The sequence below is a fragment of the Pongo abelii genome, chromosome 10 (genome assembly GCF_028885655.2).
Source record: "Pongo abelii isolate AG06213 chromosome 10, NHGRI_mPonAbe1-v2.0_pri, whole genome shotgun sequence".
Classification (NCBI taxonomy): Eukaryota; Metazoa; Chordata; class Mammalia; order Primates; family Hominidae; genus Pongo; species Pongo abelii.
Genome location: NC_071995.2, coordinates 28,719,691 through 28,744,755, shown reverse-complemented (window position 1 = coordinate 28,744,755; position 25,065 = coordinate 28,719,691). Strand labels below are relative to the sequence as shown.

General features: G+C 39.0%; 1 protein-coding gene and 1 long non-coding RNA gene across 3 annotated transcripts in view; one reads left to right on the top strand and one right to left on the bottom strand.

Moving 5' to 3' along the window:
* Positions 1-20,401, top strand: part of LOC129049090 (uncharacterized) — a 40,795-nt gene extending 20,394 nt beyond the window's left edge. Inside the window, exon 5 of one of the 2 annotated variants that reach the window (XR_008511873.1) lies at positions 20,182-20,401. This is a non-coding gene — a long non-coding RNA (uncharacterized LOC129049090). Of the gene's footprint in view, positions 1-8,961; positions 9,194-20,181 lie in introns of those variants that run through there. The other variant, XR_008511872.1, reaches the window with a different exon arrangement.
* The window catches only part of BMAL2 (basic helix-loop-helix ARNT like 2), a 96,735-nt gene continuing 88,493 nt past the window's right edge, over positions 16,824-25,065 (bottom strand). Inside the window, exon 17 of the mRNA XM_009247574.4 lies at positions 16,824-20,205. Within this exon, the coding sequence (XP_009245849.2) occupies positions 20,153-20,205 (53 nt within the window). The 3' untranslated portion in view covers positions 16,824-20,152. The remainder of the gene's footprint in view (positions 20,206-25,065) is intronic.

The following is a 25,065-nucleotide window of genomic DNA, read 5'->3' as shown; positions in this document are numbered from 1 at the left end:
CCCTTATAAGAAGAGGCACCAGAGAGCTTTCTCTTTCCCTCCTCCATCCCCCTCTCCCCTTCCCCTCCTGCTCCCTCTGTTCCCAATCCCTGCTTCCCAACTCCCACCATGTGAGGACACATTAAGAAGGCCACCATTGGCCAGGTGCAGTGGCTCATGCCTGTAATCCTAGCACTTTGGGAGGCCGAGGTGGGTGGATCACAAGGTCAGGAGTTCAAGACCAGCCTGGCCAACATGGTGAAACCCCATCTCTCCTAAAAATACAAAGAGTAGCTGGGCGTGGTGGTGGGTGCCTATAATCCCAGCTACTTGGGAGGCTGAGGCAGGAGAATCGTTTGAACCTGGGAGGCAGAGGTTACAGTGAGCTGAGATCGCACCATTGCACTCCAGCCTGGGCGACAGAGCAAGACTCTGTCTTAAAAAAAGAAAAAGAAAAAAGAAGACCACCATCTACAAGCCAGGAAGAGAGCCCTCACCAGAAACAGACCATGCTAGCACTTGATCTTGGACTTCTATTCTCCAGAACTGTGAGAAAATAAATTTCTGTTGTTTAAGCCACCCAGTCTGTGGTATTTTGTGATGGCAGCCTGAGCTAAGACACTTGTGGAAAGGTAAGTGGTCTTGTTGGGACACATGGGTCCCTGTGGAGTTAACTGTTAAAATGGTTTGTCTGTGGCCTTATCTTGGGACACACGGGTCTAAGTGAATTGCAGCTGTAACAAATTGAGCTTATATAGTTTACGTTGCAAGTTTTCAGTTTTGAAATTGTGGCTTTTGTTTCATATTTTAGAATTCTAAACTAAGGCTGTGATATGAACCATTGAAATTCAAAACTCTTAATAGGGTTGCCAGATAAAATATAGAACACCCAGTTAAATTTGAATTTCAAGTAAACAGTAAAAACATGTTTAATATAATTATATGCCAAATAGTGCATGGAATATATTTATTCTAAAAAAAACTCATGGTTTATCTGAAATTCAAATTAAACTGGGTTCCTGTATTTTTAAAAATTTTATTGAGGTACAATATACATATATAATTTACCATATTTACCATTTTTAAATGCAGTTCAGTAGCAATAAATACATTGATATTCTTTGTTTTGCCTTTATTCCCCTCCCCTTCGCTGCCTCTGGTAACCACCAATCTACTGTCTATCTTCATGAGATTCACTTTTTTTAGCTCCCACATATGAGTGAGAACATACGATATTTGTCTCTCTGTGCTTGGCTTATTTCACACAGCATAATGGCCTCCATTTCTATCCATGTTGCTGCAAAGGGCACGATTTCATTCTTTTTTTATAGCTTAATAATACTCCACTGTGTATATATATCACATTTTCTTTATCCATTCATGCATTGATGGGCACTTAGATTCATTTCATATTTTGGCTATTGTGAATAGTGCTGCAATAAACATGGGCGTGCAGCTATCTCTTTGATATATTGATTTCCTTTCTTTCACATATATACCCAGGAGCGGGACTGCAGGATCATATGGTAGTTCTATCTTTAGTGTGTTGAGCCTCCATACTATTCTTCATAGTGGTGGTACTAATTTATACTCCCAGCAATAGTGGATGAGGGTTCCCCTTTCTCCATGTCCTTGTAGGCATCTGTTACTGCCTGTCTTTTTGATACAAGCTATTTTAACTGAGGTGACAGATACAATCACATTGTGTTTTTTATTTGCATTTCTCTGATGATTTAGTGATGTTTACAAATATTTTCTCTCATTTTGTGGGTTGTCTATTCACTTTGTTAGTTGTTTCCTTTGCTGTGGAAAGAGGATTACATCCTCTTTAGCTGGATGTAATCCCAATTGTCCATTTTTGCTTTGATGGCCTATACTTTTGAGGTCTTACGCAAGAAATCTTTGCCCAGACCAATGCCCTTGAGTATTTGCCCAATGTTTTCTTCTAGTAGTTTCACAGTTTCAGGTCTTAGATTCAAGTCGATAATCCATTTTGATTTGATTTTTGTATATGTTGAGAGATAAGGGTCTAGTTTCACTCTTCTGCATATAGTTATCCAGTTTCCCCAGCACCATTTACTGACAAGACTGTCCTTTCCCTATTGTATGTTCTTGATGCCTTCGTCAAAGATGAGTTGGTTGTAAATGCGTGGATTTATATCTGGGTTCTCTATTCTGTTCCATTGGTCTATGTGTGTCTGTTTTTATGCCAATATGCTGGCATACTGGCATAAAATCATGCTGCTTTGGTTACTATAGCTTTGTGGTAAATTTAGAAGTTAGGTAGTGTGATGCCTCCAGCTTTATTCTTTTTGTTCAGGATTGCTTTGGCTATTTGAAGTATTTCGTGGTTCCATATAAATTTTAGGATTGTTTTCTCTCTTTCTGTGAAGAATGTCATTGGTATTTTGATAGGGATTGCATTGAATCTGTAAATTAATTTGGGTAGTATTGTAATTTTAACGATATTAATTATTTCAATCCATGAGCATGGAGTATCTTGCCATTTTATTGTGTCCTGTTCAATGTCTTTCATCAGAATTTTATCGTTTTCCTTGTATAGATCTTTCAGTTCTTTGGTTAGATTGATTCCTAGGTGTTTTGATTTTTTACAAATTGTTCACTGGTGGCATATATAAATACTATTGATTTTTGTATGTTGATTTTGTGTCCTGCACCTTTATTGAATTTATCAGTTCTAATAGTTTTGTGGTGGAGTCTTTAGGTTTCTCTAGGTATAAGATTTGTCACGTGCAAACAAGGCTCATTTGACTTCTTCCTTTCCAATTTAGATGCCCTTTGTTTTTTTCTTTTGCCAAATTACTCTGGCCAGGACTTTCCAGTATTAAGTTGAATAACAGTGTTGAAAGTGGACATCCTTGTGTGGTTCCAGTCTTTAGAGGAAAGGCCTTCCATTTTTCCCTATTCACTATGATGTTAGCCATGGGTTTGTCATAGATGGGCTTTATTATTTTGAGGTATGTTCCTTCTATACCCATTTTTGAGGAGCCTTTTTGTCATAAAGGGATGCTGAATTTTATAAAAATGTTTTTTGGCATCTATTGAAATAATCATATGGTTTTTGTTCTTAATTCCATTAATGTGATATATCACATGTATTGATTTGCATATGTTGAAACATCCTTGCATCCCTGGGATGAATCCCACTTGATCATGGTGAATGATCTTTTTAATGTATTGTTGAATTCAGTTTGCTTGTATTTTGTTGAGGATTTTTGCATCTATGTCCATCAGAGATATGACCTGTAGTTTTCTTCTTTTGTGGTATTTTCTTGTCTGGTGTTGGTATCAGAGTAATGCTGGCCTCATGGAATGAATTTGGAAGAATGTCCTCTTCAATTTTCTAGAATAATTTGAGTAGGGTTGGCATTAGTTCTTTAAATGTTTGGTAGAGGCCAGGCACTGTGGCTCATGCCTGTAATCCCAGCACTTTGGGAGGCCAGGGTGGGAGGATCACTTAAGCTCAAGAGTTCAAGATCATCCTGGGCAACATAGTGAGACCTTGTCTCTACAAAAAAATCCAAAAATTGGCTGGGTGTTGTGGCGCATGCCTGTAGTTGCAGCTACTCAGGTAGCCAAGGCAGAAAGATCACTTGAGCCCAGGAGGCTGAGGCTGCAGTGAACCATCCACTGTACTGACAAAGTGAGACCTGACAAAGTCACTGGCTGACAGAGTGAGACCCTATCTCAAAAAATAAATGAATCAATGGTTGGTAGAATTCAGCAGTGAAGTCATCAACTCCTAGGCTTTTCTTTGATAAGAGACATTTTATTATGGCTTTGATTATTGGTTTGTTGAGGTTTTCTATTTCTTCGTGGTTCAATCTTGGTAGGCTGTATGTGTTCTGGAGTTTGTCTGTTTCTTCTAGGTTTTCCAATTTGTTGGCATACAGTTGTTCATAATAGTCTCTAATGATTCTTTGTATTTCTGAGATCTCAGTTTCTATGTCCCATTTTTCATTTCTGATTTTATTTATTTGAATCTCTTTCTTCCTCTTGCTCTTTTTTAAATTAGTCTAGCTAAAGTTTTGTTGATTCTATCTTTTCAAAAAGCCAACTTTTCATTTCATTAATTTTTTTGTCTCAATTTCATTTATTTCTGCTCTGATTTTTATTACATCTTTCCTTTTACTAATTTTGGATTTGGCTTGTTCATGCTTGTCTAATTCCTTGAGGTACATCATTAGCTTCTTTATTTAAAGTCTACTTTTCTGATCTAGGGATTTATTGCTATTAACTTCCTTGTTAGTACTGCTTTTGTTGTATCACATAGATTCTGGTATATTGTATTTCCATTTTCCTCTGTTTCAAGTCATTTTTAAGTTTCCTTCTTAATTTCTTCATTGACCCATTGGTTGTTCAGGAGCATGTTGTTTAATTTTCATGTTTGTATATTTTCCAAGGCTGCTTTTGTTATTGATTTCTAGTTTTATTCCATTGTGGTCAGAGAAGATATTTGACATGATTTCTATTTTTTTGAATTTATGCAGACCTAAGATATGGTCTATTCTGAAAAATATTCCATGTGCTGATGAAAAGACTATGTATACTGCAGCAGTGGGGTAAAATCTTCTGTAAATGCCAGTTAGGCCTATTAGATACAGTGTGCAATTTAACCCCACTGTTTCCTTGTTGATTTTTCTGTCTGGATGATCCATCTATTACTGTGAATGAGGTGTTAAAGCCCGTACTATAATGGTACTGCAGTCTCTCTCTCCCTATTAATGTTTACTTTATATTTTTGGGAGCTCTGGTGTTAGGTGCATAGATGTTTATAATTTTTATATCCTCTTCCTGAATTGACCCCTTTATCATTATATAGTGACCATCCTTTTTTATAGTCTTTGATTTGTAGTCTATTTTATCTGATAAAAGTATAGTTAGTCATGCTTGTTTTTGGTTTCCAGTTGCATGGAATAGCTTTCTCAACCCTATCACTTTCGGTCTATGTGTATTTTTATAGGCGAAGTGGGCATCTTGAAGGCAGCATGTAGTTAGATATTATTTATTTATCAATTCAGCTCCTCTATGCCTTCTTTATTATTATTTTTTTGAAATAGAGTCTTACTCTGTTGCCCAGGCTGGAGTGCAGTGGCACAACCATGGCTCACTGCAGCCTTGACCTCCTAGGCTCAGGCGATTCTCCAATCTCAGCCTCCCAAGTAGCTGGGACTATGGGCATGTGCCACCGTGCCCAGCTAATTTTTATATTTTTTTGTGGAGACATGTTTTGCCATGTTGCCCAGGCTGGTCTTGAACTCCTGAGCTCAAGTGATCTGCCCACCTCAGCCTCTCAAAGTACTGGGATTATAGGCATGAGCCACCATCCCCAGCCACTCTATGCCTTTTAATTAGAGAATTGAGACAATTTACATTCAGTGTTAGTATTGATAAGTAAGGACTTACTACTGTCATTTTGTTGCTTGTTTTCTGTGTTTTGAGACTCCTCTCTTGCTTTGTGGTTAAGTGATTATCTCTAGTAGTATTTTTTAAATTGTTGCTTTTTATTTTTAGTGAAGCTACTATAGGTTTTTATGCTGTGGTTACCTTGAGGCTTACACAAACATTTTATAGTTATAAAAGTTATTTTAAAGAGATGACAACTTATCCTAAATCACAAATAAAAGACTAGAAACAAAGGCAAAAAAAAAAAGAAACACCCACAGAAAATTCCACACTTTTAACTCCACCACCCCCAACACACATTTTGACTTTTAGTTGTCTCAATTTATTTTAATATTGCCTATCTCTTAACAGGTTGCTGTACCTATTGTTGTTTTTGTTAGATTTATCTTTTAGGCTTCATTCTAGAGTTATGAGTGGACTGCACACCACAAGTACAATAATAGACTATTCTGGGTTTGTCTGCGTATTTAATTTGCCAGTGGATGTTATACCTTGAATAGTTTTCATTTGCACATTAGTGTTTTTTTTCTTTCAGATTGAAGAACTACCGTTAGCCTTTCTTGCACAACAGAACTGGTGTTGGTGAATTCTCTCAGCTTTTGTTTTTCTCTAAAAGATTGTATCTCTCCTTCAAATGTGAATGACAATTTTGAGGATACAATATTATTGAGTGACAGGTTTTTATTTTTCTTTTAGCACTTTGAAAATGTTTTTCTATTCCCTCCTGGCCTCTGTGGTTTCTGTTGCGAGGTCTGTGGCCAGATGAACTGGAGCCTTTTAATATATTATTTGCTTCTTATCTCTCACTGCTTTTAGGATCTTCACTTTGTCTTTAGCCTTTGGGAATTTGACCATTAAATGCCTTGGGGTAGTTTTATTTGGGTTGAATCTGTTCAGTGTTCTAAGACTTTCCTCTACCTGCATATTTATATCTTTATCAAGTTTAGGGAAGCTTTCTATCATTATTTCTTTGAACAAGCTTTCTACCTTTTTCTGTTCCTCAGTTTCCTCTTAAACACTAATAATTCTTAGATTTGGGCTTTTGAAGTTTTTTTCTATATCTTGTAGGTGATCTTTGTTCCTTTTTCTTCTTTTTCTTTTTTCTTCTCTATGTATTTTCAAATGCCAGTCTTCAAGCTCACTGATTCTTTCCTCTGCTTGGTTCGTTTTGCTGTTGAGAGCCTCTAGAGTTTTTCAACTCAGCAAATGTATTTCTCAGTTCCAAGATTTCTGTTTGAGTTTTAAAAAATGATTTCAATGTCTTTGTCAGATTTCCCTGATAAATTTCTGAATTGTTTTTCTGTGTTATCTTGGAGATCGCTGAGTTTCCTTAAAACTGCTGTTTTGAATTCTTGGTTGGGGAGCTCACAAACTGCCATCTTGTTAGGGTCAGTCACTGGATTTTTGCTTTGTCTTTTTGGCGAGGTGATGGTTTCCCGTTTGCTTTTGTTTCTTGTGAGTATATGTCTATGTCTTTGTATTGAAGGATTAGTTATTCAAGTCACTGCCTCCTTTTCAATTCTAGGTGACCTTAAGCTAAGGTTCAGCTTGGCTATAATAAATGGTTGAAGCACTGCCTCTCCCAAATGGGGAAGGTCCCAAAGGGATTATCCCAGCAGTGTGGGAAGGCTGGCTAGGGTTCGTGCCCAGGGGGCCTGGGGAACATACCTCCTAACAGCCACTGTTATCTGGTGTCTCCTTTGGCCAAGTTACAGAGCAGAGGTTCTGGGCTGAAGATGGTAGCCCTGCCTCCCTAATTGTCTCTGCTTATCCTTAGGGATATCTCTCCCATGAAACAGTCCTATTGCTACTTGTGGGTTAAGGCAAGGACAGTTCTCCTGCCAGAAAAACCAAAAAGGTGAGGAAGCTTATTAACCACCTCAATTTCACTTTTCCAGTGCAGAAACCATAAGTTGGAGGGGGATTTTCCATGTGGTTCATGTCTTGCAGAATGGGGTGGAAGGGGCATTGCAGATGCAGAAGTCTGGTTCTCCTACCACTGTCTAAGAGTTCTTCCATTTCTCTGTGGCCCCAGGAACTGTCTCGTCCTCATACTTGAGCTCTGGTTTGTTGCTGGTGAAGATCTCAGTCCTATATATTTGTTTGTTTGTTTTTTTGTGGGGGAAATGGTGGGTGGGTGGGTGGGGGGAGAAGCCAGCTTGCTTCTGTGTGGCCATTTTGGAACTGGAAACTCCAGTCTCCTGTATTTGCTTAACTGGCAACTCTAACCTGTAAAGGATTGATATAGATAGATGAATGTTTGTTAAATGAATGACTAATGTAGTTGATCAGATGTATAGAGTAAGAAGGAGAGATGAGTGAATGATGTCTTCCAGGTTCCTGGTTTGGAAAATGGGCAAATACCGGCACCCTTCAGAAAAATAAGGACAATAGAGGAAAAGCAGGTTGAGGAAGAAAGGCAAAGTGATGAATTGCATTTTGGACAGGTTGAGGTTAAGTTCTCCCTGGAACATATTAATAGATACGACCAGTAGGCTGTTGGCTGCATTGTTCTGGAGCTAAGGAGAAGATCAGGATGGAATCACAGGTTTGAGAGTTATCATCAATTAATGGTAGTAAAGCCATAGGAGTGGATGAAACCACAGAAAATAAAGCAAGTAGAAAGCAGGCCTAGGATGAAGCCTAAAGGAACTCTGACATTTGAATGGCCAGCGGGTTAAAGGAAAACCAGGAGTGAGATATCACAGAAGCTGAGGGAGGAAGATTCAAGAAAGGGAAGAAGTGGTCTGCAGTGACTAACATTCCAGAGAAATAAATGTTAAAGAACACCAAGAGGTCACTGGTGACCTTGAAGAGAAGCATTTCAGTGGAGGAGGTGAGACAAGAAGTGAATTGGAGGAGAAGTGAGAGCAGGAAGCCTGGGAGTGTAGGCAAGTCTTATAAAAACCCAAGCGCGAAGAGGAGGGTGGTCACTGGAGAAACACATGGAGCCTAAGGATGATTGTGTTTGTGATCAGAGTAAACAGAGCAGGTTTAAATGCACAAGGGAAGGATTTAGAAAAGAGGGAGATGTTGAAGATACAAGAGAGGGAGACAGACTGAGGTGTTGAGGGGAGATCAGATGCAGAGCCCAGGTGAAGGGGTCTTTCGACAAAAGGAGCTCTCTTCCATATTGACAGGAAGGAGGCTGGAGCTGTGCATGCAGGTGAACTGGTAGTTTAGGAAAAGGAAACTGATTTATGGCAGGAGAGCTCTGTGCATAGATTCTTTCCCCTAAAGAACCGCCTTCCCTTTGTGACCTGTTCATGCCAGTTGTACTTATAATATTTAACAATGTGAGCTGAAGGAATCAATTTAAAATAAAATCGAGTGAAATAAAATCAAACTAAATGAAAGCTATGCTTTGGGAAAATCCTTTAAAAGGTGAGTTGCTACTTTTTTGGGTCAAAGTAGGTGTGGGCAAAATCAACCATAAAAGTTTGGATTAAAAAAAAAAAACACCCAAAATTGAATAGAACTTTCACCTGTATTGCTTTACCTAAAAAGTCCAAATTGGACATCATCAATGATAAATCATTGCCATTATTTTTGCAGAACTCCAATTTATGGACCTTCTCCAAAAGGTGTTGGCTCTAACTCAGATGATTAACAAATGGATGCCCACTATGTTTTGTTTTTGTTTTTTGAGACAAGGTTTTCTCTGTCACCCAGGCTGGAGTATGGTAGCACCATCATAGCTCACTGTAGCATCGAACTCCTGGGCTCAAGTGATCCTCCCGCCTCAGCCTCCCAAAGTGCTGGGATTACAGGTGTGAGCCACTGCACCCAGCCCCACTTATGTTTTAAGTTAAAATAAAATGTCTACATCATATATATGTTTCTTTTTTGGTGATTTCCTGCTTTAATAAGCCTTTTCAGTTAATGTAACAATGTGTAGTCCCAACCACATCCCATAAGGGGGTTTCTGCTGTACTTTCATGGTGAACATGGCGAAGTGATATGCATAGTCATCTTTTGTAAGGGCGATGTGGTGACATGGAAAGTTTGAAGAAAGTGAGAAAGTCTGAAATTGCTGTTAATAGGGAATGGGCAAGACAACTGGCTTCATAAATATATGTAGCCTTACCGTCATGCCCTATGTGCCTATATCTAGCCCATTACCAGGAGGGGCACGATCTTACCACCTTACTCTTAGCTAGCTCACCAGGAACATACCTGGGGCTCAGTGGATGGAGCTTTCCTTTGCTTGATCCATCTGGGTCAAGTGGATGGAGTGGATGGAGTGTTCCTTTACTTGATCCATCTCATTACTTTTAAATTCATACAGAGTCAACCTTAGCTAGGCACCGGGAAACTCATTCTTTCCCTGACCTCCCTCAGTCTCTCCTTTCTTTTGTTTTCTTCTTTTCATTTCTTCCTCTTTTCTTTTCTACCCCTCTCCTCTTCTGCTAGACCCATCCTGTGACTGCCCCCACTGTGGTCAGGGCTGGAGGAAGGATTGTTCCTGGCTGCATTCCGGCAGGACAAATGTGGATCTATCTGGTTGGTCACTCCTTAGTTTTCCATATGGTTCCCACCCATCCCCTACACTTTTCATTCTCCAAAGTGCAGTATTAATAAGATAAAACCAAACCAAAACAAAACAGACAAAGCAACCTTTGTGTTGTTAATACTGATGATCTCCCCACCCAAGGTGAGTGCTGCAGACTGAATGTTTGTGTTTCCTGATTCATATGTTGAAATCCTAACCCCCATTGAGATGGTATTAGGAGGTGGGACATTTGGGAGGTGATTAGGTCATGAGGGTGAAGCCCTTGTGAATGGGATTAGTGCCCTCATAAAAGCAGTCTCAGAGAGCAACCTTTCTCCTTTTCCATCATGTGAGGACACAGCAAGAAGACACCTGTCTATGAACCAGGAAGTGGAACCCTCATCAGATACTGAATATGAGAGTATCTTGATTTTAGATGTCTCAGCCTCCAGACTGTGTGAAATAAATGTTTGTTGTTTAAGCAATCCAGTCTATGGTATTTTTGTTATAGCAGCCCAAATGGACTAAGACAGTAGGAATGGAAAAGATCAAAGTGGGTGAAGAGAAACAAGAACCCCATGCTGCCTCACTGAGGCTCATTGGTGGGAGACCACGAATTTATACAGAACTGTGACTGTCTCCAGAGATGCCTGGTATCTCTAGAGTAGAAATGGGGTCACCAGAGAGCTGAACTGACCCAGAGCTGGGAATTTTTGGAGTCAGTAGAGCCAAAGATAATGGGGCCAGGAGGTTGAGAACATTGTCAAAGAGTAAGTGAAGTGGTAGCCTTGGACCAGTCTGGGTAGGGAAAGAAGAAGAGTGAGAGAGAGAAAGAGAGAGAGAGAGACAGAGACAGAGGAGAGAGACGGGGGATGGGGGGAGGGAGAGAGAGGTAACAAAGCAAAATAGGAATCAGATGAGTGGTGGCAAAAATGAAGATAAAGAACAAACAGGAGAATGTTTTTTTCCTGCCCCTTTTGACAGAAAGAAAGGAAAACTCTACCTCTTTAGAGTTTAGAGTAGCGGTTCTCCTTTATGGGGGCGGGGATTTTGCACCCCACCCTCCCAGAGGACATTCGGCCCTGTCTGCAGACATTTTTGGTTGTCACAATTGGGGGTTGCTGCTGCCATCTAGTGGATAGAGGCCAGGGATGCAGCTAAACAGCCAACAGTGCACCAGACAGGCTCCCACGGCAAAGAATTATACAGGATGTATAATTAAAGAATTATACAAATTGCAGCAGTGCCAAGGTAGAGAAACCCTGCTCTAGAAAATGTGTCACTGTCATCTGAAAACTGTGAAGCACCCTCCAAAATGGGAACATTACCCAGGAGTATAAAACGTGCCTGGCTAGGGAACCCCAGCTTCTCAGCACAGTTTACCCTGCTATGGAAGAGAAGGTGAAGGTCTCCAAGAGGACAGGGAGATTTCAGGAGCCCCTTGGAAGGTGGTGGTTGTGAGTGGGACCTTCCATGGCCTGGTAGCAGGTGCCACCTCGTGTAGCAGACAGCTTCCTACAGACACTCCCTCAGTCACTGCAGCTGCCCATGGTGTGGGACATCCCTTCCATCTCTAGAGCAAACATGCTCTCTTATTTGACTTAGAGTACCCCATTCCCTTAAAATGTCCTCTTTCTATTTGTATAAGTTTGGACTATTTCCATAGCTGGGGAATGGCTACCTTATTTTCTCCTTAAGCTGCCACAGATACTACTAGTCAACTTTGCAGTATTTTTTTCTTCTTGTTTTTTTAAATAAACTAATTGTCTAAATCCAGTGATAAAAAAGAATGGATCTTTTTCAGTTGGTTTGTTTTCCTGAAACATATCTTCTTTTTGTGTTCTAAAAATACATAGACAACTTCTGTACTCAATTTTGCTACAGAAGGAGGGTCATTGTTTGACTGCTCATTAGATGTTATATTTGGAAAGCCGTCTCTGTATTTTGCTCTTCAAATGTGGGGAAATTCTATTATTACCAAAATCACGAAGAATAAAAAGCCTCAACAAGTCTAGATAAAATGGACCAAGCTAATACCAGACACAAAGCAAGCAATAGTTCTGTAACAGTAGCGTGTCTCAGAATCACGTAGAGGGCCTATTAAACGTTTCTGGGCCCCATATTCAGAGTTTCTGATTCAGTGGGCTCAGGTGGGGCCCAAGAATTTGCATTCCTGACAAGCTCCCAGGTGACACTAATGTTATCAGTCTCAGGACCACGTATTAGGAACCACTGTAGATTCCGACATTTATTTTTGATGGATTCTGTTTTGGCGCTAGGTTATGTTTCAGAAATCAGCCCTTTATTTTTCAGAACCACATAGTATGTTACTCTCTAATGGTTGTTCTTGTGACCACACATCTGAGATTGGAAAACATTTAGCTTTAAGATGTTTTGCACAGGGAGGTGGGAGTTGCAGTGAGCTGAGACGGCACCACCGCACTCCAGCCTGGGTGACAGAGCCAGACCATGTCTCCAAAAGATGTTTTGCAATCTTGCATGTTCAGGGCAACTGTTGGTATGATTTTTAATAACTTTGCTTATTTTTCTATGACCTCTTTAGAAGAAATATTTCAATAATAAATGCTCACCAAAACTGTATCTATGTAAACACATAATCTAGAGTTAAAGGAAGAACGGCCTCTAGGCAGTAGGCCTAAGCAGCCATGATTCCTCATTTGTGTAAAACACCAGCTAGATATCCAATTAATAATGACTTCATTCCTTTTGTGGCTTAGTTTTTCAATATTTTTAATCATTATAGTTTAAAATAATCACTTAAAGTTGGGTAGAGTTTTAGAATTTCCTTTCTCCTGACACTTTTGAAATGTTCATTCCTGGTTGAGAATATGATATGTATGTGTGTGTGTGTGTGTGTGTGTGTGTGTATATATATATATATATATATATATATATATATATACATCTGCATCTGCCCATGGTGTGGGACATCCCATCTCTAGAGCAGATGCCCTCTTATTTGACCTAGAGGTAGCCCCCTCCATTAAAATGTCCTCTTTCTATTTATATAAGTTTGGATTGTTTCCATAGCTGAGGAATGGCTACATTATTTTCTCCTTAAGCTGCCACAGATAATATTAGTCAACTTTGTAGCTGTACTCTTATGCTGTTAATTTTTCTTCTTGTTTTGTTAGTGACCAATCCTCTAAATCTAGTGATAAAAGCGAATGGACCTTTTTTAGCTGCTTTGTATTCCTGAAAATGCTAGCATACACATACACACACACACACACATATAATGTGTGTACATGTATGTTTTTTGTCTTGTTTAACCTTTAAAAATTATACATTTTTGTGGAGACCAAATTCCATAAGATAGTTATGATGTAGAATAAAGTTGACTAACATTTTCCAGAGAACTGACACCAATGTTATAAATGGCCATTCTATGGCAAATACTGGAGAACTGTTTCAATAATACTATTTCATACAAATCTAATTTCATAGTATTTTAATAGAAACAATATAACAAAAATGGTTCTGTGGACAAATCAATATAAAAATGAGGATTAATCAGTGAAATAATTTGTCTGGGGGGATTTCTCAGTGAGTTTAATATGCTTGTAATCATTGTTAATCTGCAGCTATGACTGTTTTTCAACGTGGCATGTTTGGAGAATTCTGCTTTAATGAATATGCTTTTGGAAGTGTTTTTGAAGACATAATGACAAATAGATTTCATGTCATGTGTCACCTCAGTTGATCATGAATGGTTGCCTGGAGCTCTGTGTCGAGAAGGGTTCTGAAGCCCATTTGGGTTCAGCAAGAAAAATGTGATATTTCTTTAGCTGCACCTGCTGGAGATGTGGAGAGGATGTGGTACAAATGCTATCCCTCTTTTAGATATGAACAGGGATGGTTCTTTTTTTCTGTCTCCCATTTCTTCTTACATAGTTGTATAAATTAGCCTCTCATATTTACAATGCTGAACTGAGTAATGATTTACAAATACAATTTTCATACTACATATTTCAAGAAATGTCCTAAGGTTTTCAAAATGTATTTCATGGCATTTGTTAAAAGTTTCTAATGTATTTTTTTTCCAAAATGAGTAAGACATGTGCTTCAGCAACTGAGACGGAAATAGACACCAAAAGCACAAGCAACAAAAGCAAAAATAGACAAGTAGGACTGCATCAAACTTAAAAGCTTCTGCACATCAAAGGAAACAATAAGTGGAGTGAAAAAACAACCGATGGAATGTGAGAAAACATTTGCAAATCTTGTATCTGATAGGGCGTTAACATCCAGAATATATTTTTAAAAACTCCTACAACTCAACAAAAAAAACAAATAACTTGATTCAAAAATGAGCAGAGGACAGAAGATATACAAATGGCCAACAAACATCGAAAAGACATCCAACATCACTAATCATTAGAGAAATGCAAATCAAAACCACAATGAGATATCACTGCACACCATTAGGATGGCTACTATCCAATAAACAGAATAATAGGAGTATAACAAGAGTTATAACAAGAGTTGGCAAGGATGTGGAGAAACTGGAACCCTTATGCACTGGTGATTGCAATGTAAAATGGTGTAACCACTATGGAAAACAGTTTGGAGATTTCTTACCTTAAAAAAAAGAAAAAGAAAATGGAATTATCATATGATCCAGCAATCCCACTTCTGGGTATATGTCCAAAGAATTGAAAGTAGGATCTTGAAGAGATATTTGCACACCCATGCTCCTGGCAGCATTATTCATAATAGCTAAGAGGTAGAAGTAACCTAAATGTACTTCAATGGACGGATGGATTTTTTAAAAATGTGATCTACAATGGAATATTATGCATCCTCAAAAAAGAAGGAAATTCTGTCACATGGTACAACATGGATGAACATTGAGGCTATGATGCTAAGAGAAATCCAGTCACAAAAAGACAAATACTTCATGTATTTGTATTTAAAGTATTCAATCTTTAGAAACAAAGCAGAACAGTGGTTGCCAGTGGCTGAGGAGAAGAGGAAATGATACGGAGTTTCAGTTTTGCAAGATGAAAACGTTCTAGAGATCTGTTGCAAAACAGCATGACTACAGTTAACCACTAAGTGTGTGGTTCAGTAGTGTTAAGGTAGTAAATTTAGGCCAGGTAAAGTAGCTCATGCCTGTAATCCCAGCACTTTGGGAGGTCGGATCACTTGAGATCAGGAGTTCAAGACCAGCCTGGCCAACATGGCGAAAACCCATCTCTACTAAAAATTTAAAAAGTTAGCCAGGCATGATGGTGCACACCTGTAATCCCGGCTACTAGGGAGGCTGAGGCAGGAGAATGGCTTGAACCCAGGAGGCGGAGGTTGCAGTAAACTGAGATTGCACCACTGCACTCCAGTCTGGGGCAACAGAGCTGTCTTAAAAAAAAAAAAAAAAGATAGTAAATGTCATGTGTTTTTTCACAATTAAATATCTTTTGTAAAAGAAATTGCTGTGCATTGAGTTCAGTGGGTTAGGGTCCCCGAGAGCACACAATAAATCAAAGGTTTATCAAAATCACAGTTGAGAGTATGCATCGAGCTGCTCGGGTCTGGATTCTAACTCCACTGCTTATGAGCGGTGGGGTAACCGTGTTAAGTTACTTAACTCTTAAGCCCCAGTTTGCTTGTGTGTAAAATGGGGGATAATACCAGCATTTATCTTCAGGATTGTTAGGAGGCTTACATTAATACATGTAATAGGCTTAGGAACTGTGCCAGCCATGGTAAGTATTTAATAAAGGTTCGATTTTATTCTTATTCCCTCAAAATTTCAACAACGCAAGAGAATTCAGATTGTAGCATTGGACAGATGGTTCCAAGAATAAACATGTTGGAATTAGATTTCTATATATAACTAAAGTTTAAAGGAATGCTAACACAGCCAAACGGTTCCTGAAAGTTTGGTTCTAACACAGTGGAACCTCCTGGGTTCAAGCAATTCTCCTGCCTCATTGATGGAAGTGATTGATGGGTAGTCTGATAAATTAAAAACTTTAAAAGGAAATGTTAAAGTCAGAAAAAGCCACTATTCCCTCTGTTTTCTTATATTTTATAAACAAAATATATAGAACTATATTTTATATTTTGAACACTTTTCAGAAAATAAGAGAAGAAAAAGTGATATACTATCACGTAATGGAAAGATCAGTATCAAACTCTACTGTGTTTATTAACTTAAACAATTTGGTACTGGTGAAAGAACAATCACATTAATTCAACTCTCCGCCCATCACCACCATTACTTCATTTCAAAACGAGTACCAGAATACACAAGAACTTAATCAATGGTAATGGCAACATTTCAAATCAGTGGGAAAAGAAAGGACTAGTCACTGAAGAGTTGTGGAGAAAGGGCATAATATTTTGGAAAGAAAAACAGACTCCTATATCTCATTATAGGCCAAAATAAACTTCAGCTAGATCAAAGACTTTAGTATAAACTACGAAAGCACAGGACACCTAGAAGGAAACTGAGGTGTGTGTTTATTTGATCTTGGGGTGGAGAAGTTTTCCCTCTTAAGCATAAAAACAAACAAAGAAATTAAGCAAGAAAAATCAATATATTTAACCACATAAAATTAACTCTAGAAAGAATGCTGAATGCAAACTGTTTTTTATGGCAATTGGGCAATTTTGATTTGGCAATTGCCCTCCAAGAAATTCATTCTAAACAACAGGAGGGAGATGTACAGCATGTGTGTGTGTAGAAGGATGTTAGCTGTCATATTACCCATAATAGTAAAACTTTCCGACATCCTAAATGCTTCATAATAAAGAAATATTCAAATGAATTGTTGACCTCCTATTCTATACTCATTCTGGGCCATTCATGAAGTGACAATAAAAGCATACTTAGAAACATAACTATAAATATGATAATCAGCTAAAAAATGGTGTAAGTGGTTGCTCTGGAGAATAAGAATTAGGGCTAAGGTGGGGACTATTTTTTTTTTTTTGGTAATTTTATGACTTTAAATGCTATCTGACTTTTAACCAATATATGCATTACTTTGTACAGTTTTATTATTCTTTTTTGTATTAAACAGTAGGATTCTAACTTTTAAAAAGTCATTAGAATATAAAGGCCTTGAAAAAAGAGAAAGACTACCCAAGTGTTGATTATGGTTTTTCACTAGGTGGTAAAATTTTTTATTAGGTGATTTTTATTTTCTTCTTAGCACCTTTATATAATCCTGAATTTTCCAAAAATGAATGTAAAGTTCTTTTACAAACAGAAAAAAAAATTTAAAAAGCAATCTGCTACTAATACGTTACTACAAAGAAATAGTGTCTTTTTACTCCGTAAGTTTTAATTATTTTACATATAATCTATGTGTCCATTTTCTCCCTCAAGAATAGATATTTCAGACACTATAACTGTGTTTTGTTTGACCTTTGCTAAATCAAACTGAACATTCATGGGCTCCCAAATAATTTAATCATCAGCTAATTACGTGATATTGGTCTACATGTCCCTTCTGGTAGATGGGAAGCCTTTTGGGTGATTGCTCAGTCAACAAAGTATTAAATAAAATTTTCAAGGGCTCTATTAAGTTTTAAGTTTATGTAATCTAGGCATCCCATTTTACTGTAGTTTTGTAAACAAAAAAAAAAAAAAGTAAATTTATTTGATATATTTACCCCCAAGGTAAAATGTAACAGATTTCCTCCTGGACAAGAGTAAATGTGAGAAGAATTGCCTTAAAGTCAGCCAGGAGCTAGGAGTGTCTAAGAAACTGTAATTCCAAGGCCAGAGGCACACAGCTGGACAAGAATTTAAGACAACTCTTTACTGACTCCCTCAACACACAATGCCTTAAGCAATGGACAGAGTCCTCCACAGTGACTAGTGGCTGAGTATTTAAAAAAAAAAAAAAAAAAAGGTGGCCAAGATTAAGATTAAAAAGGTGTGACACAGCTTTCTCTGCCTTGCCTCCCCTCCTCAACAAAAAACAACCAAAACAGCCAAACAAAAAGACTGAGGCTCACATACTGAAAGTGCCTTTGCAAAAATTATGACAGTGAGAAAAATCTGACATAGGAAAATTATGACAGTGATAGAAATCTGACCTAACCAGCTCCATCTTGATTCTAACTTCCAAGGTGTCCTTGTTCATTCCTGGGTGTAGGTTGAATTAACTTTGGGAGGGATTTAGTTTATAGTTTAACTTTGAAACAAAGATGCTAACAGCCCGTCCCTGAAACAAAACCACTCCTTGCCTGGGGACCAGACTGCCTTTGTAAAACTAACAAATTATTTACAAGATTAGAAATTATGGCTCAGGAGTATTCCTAACCTCCCCAGTTGCTTCTGTGGATAACATCACTATTGTTAAACCTAACATTGGTGTTCAGAGATGTTTCTGATGAACCAACTGGTGTCACCCACAAGGGTAATCCGGTTCAACTAGTTCTGCAATCCCACCCAGGAACAGAAGACAGCAAGAAAAACCAGCTTCAACCCCGTATGATTTCATCCCCAACCCGACCAATCAGCATTCCCCATTCCCTAGCCTTCTGCCGGACCAAATATCTTTAACAGACTCTCACCTTCAAATTTTGGAGATGGCTGATTTGAGTAACAATAAAACTCCAGTCTCCCGTTTACTTGGCCCTGCGTTTATGAAACTCTTTATTGCAATTTCCCCATCTTGATAAATCGGTTCTATCTGGGCAGCAGGCAAGAAGAGCCCACTGTGTGGTTGCAGTACCTACACCAATTCTAGGGAGTCAACCATCATGAATTGCAAGAGGTTCTCTTGTCCCTTCTGCAGATAACCCCTTCCCCTCTCTGGCCCCAGGCAGTCTGGCTGTTGGCTATTTCTGATGTCTTTTCCCCTTCAAGGGTGCCTTTAAAGTTCATTTTAATGTATTTAATCAGAATTAAAATGTTATAAAGGGAAGGCAAAATAAGTAGTAGGTTCTGTCCACCCTGAGGCCCTCTGTTCCCTACTCTACTTTCATCAGAAAAGCCCTAGAATAAGAGGTCTGTGGATACGTCCATTTGTTGTTTGTGAATGGCAAGATCAGCGGTTCTCAAAGTGTGGTCCCCAGGCCAGATGCCTCAGCATCACATGACAACTTATTGGAAATGCAAATTCTCAAGCTCCAAGTCAGACCAACTGAATCAGAAATTATGGGCGTGAGGAGACCCATAAGCTGTGTTTTAACAAGTCCTCCATGTAATTCTGATGCAACTAAATTTGAAAACCATTGGGCTGGATAAATAGGAAAAAACTGCCAGAGTATAACATATTTTCATGACTCTTCACAAGCAAAGTTAAAGCCTGACCTTCCCATACTCTATTAGCACTTTGCACATCCCTTTAAAGTAGCAGCTATCACATTCTATAGTTACTGCTTTCCACTGTCTTTCTACCAAACTCTGGTCTCTTAAGAGCAGGGACTGTGGCATTTTCAATGGTCTCTAAGAGCATAGCACAGGATAAATAAGTGCTTACATTGAAACAAATGATGTCATTTATTAGGAACCATTTGAACTTTCTTTTAAAATGCCTTATAGATGTCCCCTTTAGCAAACAAAATTGTTTACCTCTTTGTGCTGTAGATATGTCTTCCCAAACACCCTACCTCAGTTGGGTTCTCTAGGTACTTAACGCTTTCCCATTGGTTATGAATTTCTACTGTTATTTGGGTTAAACTTTTGCAAGGCTTAAATTACTGTTATACTACTTATATATTTGTTTGCTATATAGTCTCAGGAATTTTTTAACTAACTTAATGATGAAGCTTCTCTATAACACTAATTTCCAACATTTATTGGAGCTTTAACATTATAAGCTCTGTCATACTGTAGAGCTTATAAATTAACATATAATGATCATTGTTAAAATTACTGTCAGACAATGTGTAAGCACTTTACGTAAGCTAATTTAATCCTCACTAAAGCTCTGCAAGGGTATTTACAAATGAAGTCTACTTTACGAATGAAGAAACTGAGGCTCAAAAGCTTCAGTGTGCCGCTCATCTCAGATCTCTCTCCCATCCTCCATACTCACATATCCAACTACCTACTAGACATCATCTGGATGAACACAATTTGTCTAGAACTGATGCATCTTCTACCCCAAAGTTGTCTCTCCTCATGTAACTCTTACCTCTTGAACAGCACTGCAATCCACACCCCTGGGGCCAGAAATTTGAGTCATTGTTCACTGCTTTTGCTTCAACATTTCCCATATGCAATTGGTCCTCAAGTTCTTGCCATCCTACTTCTGTAATACTAATCTCTTAAATCTGTATCCTCTTCACCTTCACAGCCTCTTGTGCTGGCAGCGGGAGACCTGGGGAAGAGGAGAGTCCAATGTGCTGGAAGATCCCCATGGGAGATCCCCAGATTCCAACAGGGCTGCCTCGCCAACCTTCAACCCAAGGTTGGGCACGTATCACAGCCTGGCCAATCTGTATATTCCAGCCTGTTGACCTGGAAAGAACCTACTGCTTATTTTGCCTTCCCTTCCTAACATTTTAATTCTGATTAAATAAATTAAAATAAACTTTAAAGGCATCCTTGAAGGGGAAAAGATGTCAGATGCCAACAGCCAGACAGCCTGGGGCCAGAGGGAGGACAGGGTTATCTGCAGAAGGGACAACAGAACCTTGTAATTCATGACGGTTGACTCCCTAGAATTAGTGTAGATACTGCAACCACACAACAGAAAGTCCAGGTAGACCAAGCTGATACAGAGGCCCAGTCAATGCATATTTGCGTGTGAATTACTAGGAAATAGAGAGGCTCTCTTTCCATTGAAATTGTCAGGTATAAGAACAATATATGCTTGGAACTTCTGAGTGTCATTATGAGGAGAGGGTCCACCGGAAGATAAAACCAGCTCATAGGAAAGCAAAGCTGAGGGATGGAATGAGGAAGAGGCAGAAAGGGAGGAGGAGAGAGTCAGAGGGACAGATAAGGCTGATGACGTTGGAGTCTGACGTGAGCACAAGGAAACCTTTACTGGTTAAGCCACCGAGATTTTGGAGTTGTTACAGCAGTTAGTATACCCTAGGAGCACACCCAGAAACATATATAGTAACAGAGTTCAATGTACCCCTCTGCCCAGTGGTTTCAGGGCACTGGATGGTTTCCTTAATCTATGTTTCCACATTAGAAAGTAGTTAAGGGTGTACTTTTTGGAGGAAGTTTATTAAATTAAAGAAAAAAAACTACAAATGAGTAATTATAAAATATAATTTCACTCTTTTCATTATTTACCACAAAAATTTAAAAATACCAATATACAGACAAGCGCAAGTGAACTGGAGAAGAGCTAAAAATTGTATAAAAGACAAATCTAAACTCAAGAATATATGAGAAGTGACATACACCATACACTCTCAAGTGAGTTCAGAAAGCATATTTCGTGCTGGACAGGTTTTCTTTCCAGGTCAGTTTTTATTGGCACCACACCTGGAAAGCTCCCTAAGCCAAAGTTCTTATGTGTCAGGATCTTCCTAGACCTCCCTTGGAAAGCATTTCTCATAAAACAACTCACACCAGACAGGCTGACTTATTGTAGGCACAAAAATCATAAATGCCTCTCATAGGCCCCATGCAGCTTGGAAAAAAAAGATCTGCTAATGAAAGCATTATAAAAACGGAAAAGTGGCACCTAGTGGCCACTCAGCAGCTTTTCTTTATGGCTTCTGGCTAATTATAGATGTCGGCCTGTCTGCCCATAACATTGTGCTGGGCAAGTATGAGTCTCCAATTCCAGAGCTCAGTGATGACCTACCTGAGGGGGAGATACCTCTTGGCAGCATGATCTGAAACTGGACACTACTAAACATGGTCTGGGAACTAAATATTGGCTATTTCTTGTACCTGTGCCCCAGATTTTACGGAGATCCCTCAAAGACTATGACGACAAAGACATCCTTTTATGTTGTGACACTGTAAATAAACACTTTCCTTTAAATTCCATTTATTTACTAAAAGTCTCTATTCTGTACTCTCCTGTTTGTCTGTTTCACAATAGATTTCTAAATTTAATGATGACCATATAACTCATTTCACTTGATTCCAAGTATCATCCTGTAATAACACATCTGATATTTTAAAGTTTATTATTTTCAAAAGTTTAAATTTGGTAACACGGATAGAGACTTGTTATTTGATCTTACAGATTCAAGGATCAATAAATAATTGTTCTTCAAACATGGTATTTAAGGAAAAATATCCTTATGGTATAAACTTTGGTCTACTTCAATAATAACCACTTAGTATAATGTTCTAGAGCAGCGCTGTCCAATAGAAATATAATCTGAGCCACATGTATAATTTTATTTTCTTCTAGCCACATTAAAAAAGTAAAAAGATACAAGTAGAACTAATTTTAATGTTTTAATTCAGTATATCCAAAATATCATTTGAACATGTAATTAATATAAAATTATTAATGTGATATTTTACATTCTTTTGGTAATACTAGTCTTCAAAATCTGTTATGTATCTTACATTGACAGCACACCTCACTTTGTACTAGCCACATTGCAAGTGCTCAGTAGCCACACGTGGCTAGTGGCTACCGCACTGGACAGCACAGTTCTAGGTTTCACCCTAACACCCAAGTCCTGTGGATTAGAATCCCAGAATCAGAGCTGGAAGTAAACATAGAGATCAAACCTCCTTTTAAAAACGAGGAAGCTGAGGCACAGAGAGTTTAAATGGCTTGCATGAGGTCACACAGCTAAGTTCAGCCTCAACAGGGTCTTCTGATTCTAGGCACTCTTCCCACTCCACTACATTATTGTAGTGGTAATTCTTAGGGTTAAAAAAAGTGTAGAGTAGGCCGGGCGCAGTGGCTCATGCCTGTAATCCCGGCACTTTGGGAGGCCGAAGCGGGTGGATCACGAGGTCAGGAGATCGAGACCATCCTGGCTAACATGGTGAAACCCCGTCTGTACTAAAAATACAAAGCAAAATTAGCCGGGTGTGGTGGCGGGCGCCTGTGGTCCCAGCTGCTCAGGAGGCTGAGGCAGAATGGTGTGAACCCAGGAGGCGGAGATGGCAGTGAGCCGAGATCGCGCCACTGCACTCCAGCCTGGGCGATAGAGCGAGACTCCACCTCAAAAAAAAAAAAAAAAAAAAAAAAAGTCTAGAGTACTGTTTTTATGATACTTTCATGCAATTTGTGGATATATTCCTTCTCACAAAAATTCAAAAAACTGATTTGTAGGAGAAAAAATAACATAGTGTATACCATAAAAATATGTCACTTCTAACAGCAAAAATCAAATTTAGTTGAAGAAAACTAAAACATTTTGAAGGAAACACAAACCTTAGCAGAGCTACGGTATCATATGATGCATGGGTTAGATTCTGAGTCCAGGACAAAAGGATCTACAGAAAAATATTACAGCCAACTAATAAAGGATCAAACCATGCACAGAGTATTCAACTGGCTATCTGCCCACTGGTCTATGGAATTGAACAGCCCCTTCTCTTGCAAAGAGAAAAAACTGCCACTGTGCGAGGCAGCACTGGTCTCCCTCTAGAAACTCTGCCTCTCAAATCCTGGCATCACGAGGGCAGGTCTGCCCCCATCTGCTTTTGAGGCCATCCAGCCATGACGGCCTACCCTCCACCCTGTCTTAGGCAGGCTCTTTGGAAGCCAAGTCTAACCTGCAATGGTTCAGTCCCCTAAAAAGCGATATTGGTAGGCAGGCCCCTCTGCCCAATTTAGAGAACACAGGGGATCTTTCATACTTCTTTAGACTTAACTATAATGATTAGGCTGCTGCACACCAATTCTCCCCATCCTGTAGGATTTCTTTGGCTCATTCTAAACCTGATGCCTCTCAGGTCCTCAAGTGTCGTACCAGGAATGGTGCCGACCCTCCAACATGGCTGGGACACTATGAGTTCAAGAGGACAGTGTGCCAATACATCCTTGCCCATGCAGCCCCCGCACATTTCACACTTGAAGGAAACATTTGCTTTTGGTTATTGTCTGTTGGTATGTTTGTCATTAACATGTCTGAGAGAAGTTCTAATCTATCACCTACAGCTAAAGAAATAGCATGCAGGGTCAAAATAATGCTTTGTTTTGGTGAGAGGCTCTGAGGGAAATTTGCTGGAAAGATGTAGCACCATATAGAACAGGAAACTGGATTTGAAGCCCACATTGAAGTCTGAGGGCTGCCCCATGAGTTCCCAGCCTATCTTACTTTCATTTGCGAGGTACAAGAGAGAATATATGGGACCATACTTGGCAAGCTATGAAGAGCTACTGAAGCAGAAAGTGTTATAAAGTATGATCCCCGAGAAGGTAGACATGCAGTATTTTAAATAATCTTAATTCTTATACTCAATTTGAGCCACCTCTGGATTAATTACTGTTAAAAATGCTCTCCAAATTTTAAATTATAACTGGAAAATCGGTTTTAAATTATTTCTCATTGCCTCATAATTTTAAAAATGTACTTGTCATTTGTTTTATTACCTTTGGTGACAGGCAATAATAACTGTAATTGCCTAATTACCTAGAAAGCTACAACTAGTTCCTGGGTCAGTTAGTTAATCATTTAACCTGTGAGACCAATGTTTTCCCAAATGTGTATAAAGAAACTGGTTTATATACATTAAACATTTAAAATTCTATGAATTTAATGTGTGACTTTACACGAGACATTTAATCCGCCCGGGCCTACTTTTTTCCTTTAGGATGAATCTATCCCTAAGTATGTTTTCAATGTCAAAAACCTAATCTATCTATGATAGAGATCTTCAGTGATTATATTAAGAGTAAATCTTTTTTTTTTTTTTTTTTTTTTGAGATGAAGTCTCACTCTGTTGCCCAGAGTGGAGTGCAGTGGTGCAATCTCGGCTCACTGCAACCTCTGCCTCCCAGGTTCAAGCAATCCTCTCGCCTCAGCCTGCCAAGTAGTTGGGATTACAGGTGTGTGCCATTAGGTCATGAGGCCTTTGCGCTCATGAATGGACTGTCATTATCTGGGAGTTGGTTAGTTACCTCAAGAGTGAGTGCCCGGGTAATTTTTTTTGTATTTTTAGTAGAGACAGGGTTTCACCATATTGGCCAGGCTGGTCTTGAACTCCTGACCTCAAGTGATCTGCCTGCCTCGGCCTCCCAAAGTACTGGGATTACAGGTGTGAGCCACCACGTCTGGCCTATTAAGAGTAAATC